We start from the raw sequence: 7,470 nt of genomic DNA, 5'->3' as shown, positions 1-7,470 counted from the left end.
CCCCCCCCATGGCATGGGCCAATTAGCTACCCTCCCGCGCGCGGGACCAGCTCGGAAACCGTTTGGCGGGCGAAAGCTGGGAAGCAGTAGTCTCCCACGGTACCTAGGAGACTTCCAGACCTATCGGGGAGGATGGGGTATAAATGCGAAAAATAAATAAAATAAATAAATAATAAATACAACCTCCTCCAGCACATCTGTAGAGATAAGCGTTTCAGCCAAGGCAGAACCGCAGAGATAGGAATGCAAGAGCCATTAACCAGACACAGAATGAACTCCCCAACCCCCATGGCAGCACAGCTGACACCCGGGCCCAGCGGCAGATAGAGCACAGCCACTCCGCCAGCGGCTGCGTCCCAGCTCCCGCCGCCGGGGTCGGACGGGAGAAGGGTCTTGGGGCAGGGTGGGCCCGCATCAGGGAGGCCTCTCGGTGTGTTCGGTAGTGGCACTGCTGGTGGTAGCAGGGCACAGTGCAGAGCAGCGTCAGATGACAACAGGGCTGCCGGCGGAGGGGCGGCCTCTTGCCGCAGCAGCAGTGGCCGTTCTGCCCCCGCCTCGACCGTGGCATTTCTGAATGTGTGTGGGCTCTTGTGCCTCTTCTCCAGTGGGCTCGCTCACCCTCTGGCTGCCGGAGCACCCGTCCCCTCGTGTGGCTCAGAGCACACAGTGACGCAGAAACGCTGCCGGCCGCCTCACCGCCTCTGTGGGCGGGACGGAGGCAAGGGAGCCAGCCAATGCAGCCAGGGGATCCTTCGGAGTGGCAGGGGCGAGAGCGAAAGGCTGTGGAAGCGTGTGCAGGAGGGACGCCAAAACTCTTTTATATATAAGGAGAGATCGCGTCACCTGGTGAGGATCGACTGATATTATTTTCTGGATTCGTTTCTAAAAATCATGTTACAGACGAAGGGGTCATTTGGGGCCAGAGCGGGCCAGAGCGCTGCTCCGGCAGCCCAGGAGCGGGCACAAATGGCGGTGGCAGCAAGCCCCACCCCCAGCTCCTTCTCTCTAGAGTCGTGCCGCAGCAGCGGTGCGATCTTTCCACTGTATTCTATGGCCCCACTCCATAGAATTCCCTTGTATTCTATGGCGCGACTCCAGAGAAAGGGGTTTAAACTTTAAACCCCTTCTCTCTTCACTCCCCCCCCCCCCTCCCCTTTGAGGGATGCCTTGGCAGGGCGGCTGGGGAAACAAAAAGGGGGGGAGGCATCTTCAAAAGCCTCCCTTCCCTTCCCCAGCTGGCCTGCCAAGGTGGGCTGGGGGGGGGGAAGCAAAGCGAGAAGGGGCTTAACATGAAGTTAGGTGGGATTGCTAATTCTGAAAACAGAGTCAGGATTCAAAATGATGTAGATAGGCTGGAACAGTGGGCTGAGACAAATAAAATGAATTTCAATAGAGATAAGTGCAGAGTCCTACACTTAGGTACAAAAAAACCAAAGGCACAGATATAGAATGGGAGGGACTTGGCTTGACAGCAGCACCTGTGAAAGGGATCTGGGTGTTCTGGTTGATCACAAGCTAAACACGAGCCTGCAGCGCGATGTGGCTGCGAAGAAGGCTAATGCAATCTTAGGATGCATTAACAGAAGCCTTGTGTCCAGATCACGGGAGGTGGCAGTTCCACTCTATTCTGCTATGGTCAGGCCCCACCTGGAGTCCTGTGTCCAGTTTCGGGCACCACATTTTAGGAAGGATGTTGACAAGATTGAGCGTGTCCAGAAGAGGGCAACCAGGATGGTGAGAGGGTTGGAATCCAGGTCTTACGAGGAAAGGCTGAAAGAGTTGGGTCTGTTTAGCCTGGGAAAGAGAAGGCTTAGAGGGGACAGGATTGCAGTCTTCAAGTATCTGAAGGGCTGTCATGTGGAAGATGGAGCGGGTCTATTCTCTCTTGCTCTGGATTGCAGGACTAGATCTAATGGGTGGGAATTACAAGGGAGTCGTTACCAGCTAAATATCAGGAGAAACTTCCTAACTGTAAGAGTGGTTGAGCAGTGGAACAGACTGCCTCGGGAGGTGGTGGATGCTCCTTCGCTGGACTTTTTCAAGCGGAGGCTGGACGACCCTCTTTCGGGTCTGTTGTAGGTATGTAGGGCTGTCTTTCAGCTATGCCCCTGCAGAGTGCAGGGGGTTGGACTAGATGACCTGCAAGATCCCTTCCAACTCTAACATTCTATGATTCTATGATTCTCTCTGGAGTCATGCCACCTTTCCATTGCATTCTATGGGGCCATAGAATACAATGGAAAGATTGTTCTGCCGCTGCGGCGCGACTCTAGAGAAAAGAGTTTAAACCCCTTCTCTCTTTGCTTCCCCCCTCCCAAGCTGCCTTAGTAGGCCGGCTGGGGAAGGGAAGGGGAGGCTTTTGAAGATGCCCCCCCCTTTTGCTTCCCCTTCTGACACACTTCCGGTGATGTCAGGGGGAGGGGCATATGCTAATGAGTTATTATGCTAATAGGTATGACCCCTGTTATAGACTACTGACAACTGAGGAAGGCCTTTGAGGCCGAAACGCGTAGGGTCTTGTGTTGATCATTTAATATTTATCATCAGCTTTTACGGGAAATTATAACAGCTTACATAAAGCTTATTCTTCACGATATTCAGGCCCTATGTTTTTAATCACATTACTGTATACACTATGGAATAAATATATTTCTTTTGATACACATTTTATTTACTGTAGCTTGACCGCTGAAAGATTCTCAGTATATTTTGGGTTGAGTTAGCTTCCCCCCTCTCTCTTTTTTTTTCCATCAGGAGGACCACCTGAGGGGCCAGAACTCCAGAAGCCCTCCCACTGTTGCCCCCCAAGCATCAAGAAGACAGAGCATCACTGCACCAGACAGTGTTCCGTCTACAACTTGTGGCTAATAGCCACTGATGGACCTCTGGCTCCATACGAGAACATAAGAGAAGTCATGTTGGATCAGGTCAATGGCCCATCCAGTCCAACACTCTGTGTCAAAAACCCAGGTGCCACCAGGAGGTCCACCAGTGGGGCCGGAACTCCAGAAGCCCTTCCACTGTTGCCCCCCAAGCACCAAGAGTACAGAGCATCACTGCCTCAGATAGAGTGTTTCATCTATCCCTTGTGTCTAATAGCCACTGATGGATCTCTGCTCTACATAAGAATATAAGAGAAACCATTGTTGGATCAGGCCAGTGTCCCATGCAGTCCAACAGTCTGTGTCACACAGTGGTCAGAAATACCAGGTGCCATCAGGAGGTCCAGCAGTGGGGCCAGGACACTAGAAGCCCTCCCACTGTTGCCCCCTCCTTGAAGCACCACGAATACAGAGCATCGCTGCCCCCAAAAGAGTGTTTCATCTATCCGTTGTGGCTAACAGCCACTCATGGACCTCTGCTCCAGATGTTTCTCCAGTCCCCTCTTGAAGCTGTCTATAGTCACCTGGAACAAATGACCAATCTGCATCAAAACAGAAGTTACTTTTCCCGGGCAAATCCCCCATTGGCTTAGTGCCAGGTATCCCTTCCAGGTCAGTCTAAACAATAGCAAACTAGGAATACAAGTTAACCCTATAATGACTGGATCAGACCTTGTAAACACATACATTTCCAACACTTATTAGAGGGAATTAGATAAGCATATGGAGCAGAGGTCCATCAGTGGCTATGAGCCACAAGGTATAGATAGGGGCTCTGGGGCAAGTGATGCTCTGTCTTCTTGGTGCTTGGGGGGGTCAACAGTGGGAGGGCTTCTAGTGTCCTGGCCCCACTGGTGGACCTCCTGATGGCCCCTGGTATTTCTGGCCACTGTGTGATACAGAAGTGTTGGACGGGATGGGCCTTTGGCCTGATACAACATTGGCGTCTCTTATGTTTGTAGCCACCGCCACTTCCTGCGGCTGTGAATTCCACGCATCAATTACAGAGAGCCAATGTGGTGTAGCGGTTAGAGTGCCAGACTAGAATCTGGGAGACCCAGGTTCAAATCCCCCACTGCTGCCACGGAAGCTCGCTGGGTGACCTTGGGCCAGTCCCACACTCTCAGCCTTACCTACCCTCACAGGGTTTGTGAGGATAAAAAGAAGGAGAGGAGGAGGACGTAGGCCGCTTGGGGTCCCCACTGGAGAGGACAGCAGGGCAGAAATGAAGTAAACAAATAAATGAGCCAGGGCTCTACTGGCAGCAGGAGCTCCTTTTCATATTAGGTCACACACCCCTAGTGTAGCCAATCCTCCAAGAGCTTACAGTAGCCCCAGTAAGAAGAGCTCTGTAAGCTCTTGGAGGATTGGCTACACTAGGGGGGGTGGCCTAATATGCAAAGGAGCTCCTGCTACCAGTAGAGCCCTGAATGAGACCAAAGTCAGGAATACGGAGCTAAACTTGGGAGTGAACCGATGCTGAGCCTTGGGGGGGGCGGGGGGGGGGGGTTGGACGGGAAACCTAAACCAAAAATATTGGGCCACGCCCCCCCTGGGGGGGGGGGGGTGGACTGAAAACATAAACCAATAATATTGGGCCACGCCCCCTCCTCGCCCAACCCCGACAGCCGAGTTCGACTCACTCCAACCGGGTGATGGGGTGCAATTTCCATTGGTCCTCCTCCTCGTCGAAGAACGATCTGTTCATGATCTTGTTCTTCTCTTCCAGGGGGATGAAGTTTTCGATGATCAGGTGCCTGCGAGGAGGCAAGAGAAGGTGTAGTATGAATGGGAATATAAAGATTTTCATATATAGGTTTTTCCTTCTTGATTGTTCATATTCATATTTCTCTGGTTTTTATAGATTTGTTCTTTAAGTAACATTTTATTAGGATGTTAGAAAGGCCTGTTATATAGAAGGCTTTCCTCTTGTAGGTCTGATATTGCCAGCAGACAACCTAATAGGTACAAAGTTCGTGATTCTGTAGTTCTTAAGGGCAAACCTTTCAATGTCTGGGTCAGATAAGATTTTAGTCTGGTATGAAGAATCCTTGCCCATTACCATTTAGGTTAGGTTAAATAAGCACTTAGTTTGACGTAGATATATGTTTCTTTATATCTGGCCAATCAGAGGATTATTACTCAAATTACCACCGTCTTTTGTAACCAATTATGCTGTTTGGATATTGTTTTCTCGATGCTGTCAGTCCATGTATAAAATATCATCTATTTCCTGAATATGTTCAGAATAGGCTCAAGAAGAAGATGAAGAAGAAAAAGAAGAAAGTTGTCAATTTCCGGTTAACTATTTGGTCTAATTGTTTCCCTGTTAATTGAGGCATGTTTCCTGATTATGCTGAGAAGAAAGCAGTAAGTTTTGATGGGTCCTATGGCCTAACTGTCTTTCATATTTCATTACAATAAAATACAAGAGCTTCCTCCTCATTTGACTTCATTTTTGACATGGAATCTAATATGTACAACAAAGGCGAGGGACTAAAAGGGGGCTCTGCCAAGAGGCTCTCGCCCCCACCCCGGCCACCAGAGACCTACTTGAGCTTCAGCTCCCGCGTCAGCTCGTTCTGCGTCTGCTCCAGCTCCTGCCGCTCCTTGATGTGCTCCTCTTGGAGGTCGTGGATCTCGGCCTTCACCGCCTGAAGCTTAGAAAACAGCTGGGGGGGGGGACGGGCAGAGGATGAGTCGCCAAAGCCCACGTGTCACGGTGAACTTTGACGTGTGTCAGGTTCGACAGTCAGATCACACCACACAGCACTTCGTAGGACTATGACACGTGAACGTTCTTCGTCAGGAGTGGCCTTAAGCAGCAGGGCACCCAAAGTTATAGTAGTTTCCAGGCGTCATTTCCTGCGGGAGCGCACAGGAGCGGAGCTCCGGCAGTAAGGAGCCCAGGGGGTGGGCACATGAAACAAGCCTCGCCCCCTGCTCCCTGCTCCCTCAGTCAGGTCACGAGGAGCAAGAAGTAGCCAGGTAAGTTGCAGAGGCCTCTCCCCTGGCCTGCCTTCAGGTACCAGCTCTCCCTTCTCTTTGAGGGCAGATCTGCGCACCCCCCCCCAATAGCTAGCAATCCAATACAGTCCAGTGGAGCCTGAGCAGTGGGTGTTGCCTTCTGACACACTTCCGGTGAGGTCAGGGGGTGCGGCATATGCAAATAAGTTATGCTAATGAGCTCCTGCACCTCTTTTTCGACAAAATGACCCCTGGTAGTTTCAAAACACCCCCCATTACAAGCAAAAGCCAATAAGCACTGTGCAATTCTCCCCCGTGCGCAAGAGAGGAAAGTGAGCGGGAGAAAGGTGAGCCGTTCGTTCCCAGATCAAAAACACACAGACAGACCACAAGCCAGACAGGAGACATCGTTAGTGAACAAAGAGAGAGGAGGATCACTCCCCACACATTCCAAAGCCATGGCAGTGTCAACCGACAACGTGCAGGCACATTCGTATCATACCTGCCCCAGAGGTGACCGGCCTCTCCCACCAAACCGTGTCAACGTCTCTCTGCAGCCGTGAGCTTCGGAACCACCCTCACCCTACCTGCCTTTTCCCCTTCCTCTGCAAAACAGAACCTCCTCAGGATCCTAGTTTGCTGATGAGGACTGTAGCACTTGTAACGCAGCGGCAAAAAAAGGCTGATGCGATCTTGGGGTGTATCAACAGAGGGATAACATCCAAATCGCAAGACGTCATAGTCCCGCCATACACAGCATTGGTCAGGCCACACTTGGATTCTTGTGTGCAGTTCTGGAGGCCTCCCTTCAAAAGGGATATGGGCAGAATGGAGCGGGTGCAGAAGAGGGTGACGAGGATGATCAGGGGCCTGGAGACCAAGCCCTTAGGAGGAAAGGCCAAGGGACTTCTTGGGAATGTTCAGTCTGCTCTCTTGGAATATCTGAAGGGCTGTGTCACTTAGAGGAGGGGAAAGAACTGCTCCTGTTGGCAGCAGAGGAGAGGACTTGCAACCATGGGTTAAAATGAAGGGCGGGCTGTGGAGTCTTATGAGCAGAAATTCTACTTTGTGAGCTGCTGGCATTAAAGGTGTGAGTGAGCAATTTGGCGACTGCATAAACTAGTTCGCTCTGGAGCCATCCTTCGTGAGCTGAGACAAAAAAGTGTGCGCCGGAGGCTAAAAAACTGTGAGCTGGCTCACACTAACTCAGCTTAGTGAGAACACTGGCGGGAAGGTACCGGCTGTATCTCCGGGAAAACTTTTTGACAGTCAGAGTTGTTCAACAGTGGAACCAGCTGCCCAGGAAGGTGGTGAGCTCCCCCTCCCCGGCAGTCTTCCAAGCAGCGGCTAAACAGATACTTCTCATATATGCTCTAGGCCGATCCTCCGCAAACTAGGCAAAACTGAACTGTTCAAGAGGCCTTTTCTGCACAAGTAATAGGGCTGCACTGTACAGAATGGTTTTACAAACTTGCTTGGATGAATGATTGGGACTTGTAGTCTGTATTGTTGCTTATAGCTTATTGTAAGTAGGATCCTGTTATGTAATTCCTGTACTCAGGGGTCATTTCGTAGAAAAAGAGGTGCAGGAGCTCATTAGCATAACTTATTTGCATATGCC

At 51.0% G+C, this 7,470-nt stretch overlaps 1 protein-coding gene across 1 annotated transcript in view; it reads right to left on the bottom strand.

Annotated features, from left to right (window-relative positions):
- The window catches only part of KIF3B (kinesin family member 3B), a 28,301-nt gene that overhangs the window by 12,103 nt on the left and 8,728 nt on the right, over window positions 1-7,470 (bottom strand). Inside the window, exons 4-5 of the mRNA XM_015426181.1 lie at window positions 5,436-5,554; window positions 4,526-4,639 (exon numbers count right to left, since the gene is read on the bottom strand). Coding sequence (XP_015281667.1) covers window positions 4,526-4,639; window positions 5,436-5,554 — 233 coding nt within the window. The remainder of the gene's footprint in view (window positions 1-4,525; window positions 4,640-5,435; window positions 5,555-7,470) is intronic.

The sequence above is a fragment of the Gekko japonicus genome, unplaced genomic scaffold (genome assembly GCF_001447785.1).
Source record: "Gekko japonicus isolate JY-2015 unplaced genomic scaffold, Gekko_japonicus_V1.1 scaffold291, whole genome shotgun sequence".
NCBI lineage: Eukaryota > Metazoa > Chordata > Lepidosauria > Squamata > Gekkonidae > Gekko > Gekko japonicus.
The sequence above is the reverse complement of the archived record's forward strand: the minus strand, read 5'-3'. Positions and strand labels throughout refer to the sequence as shown.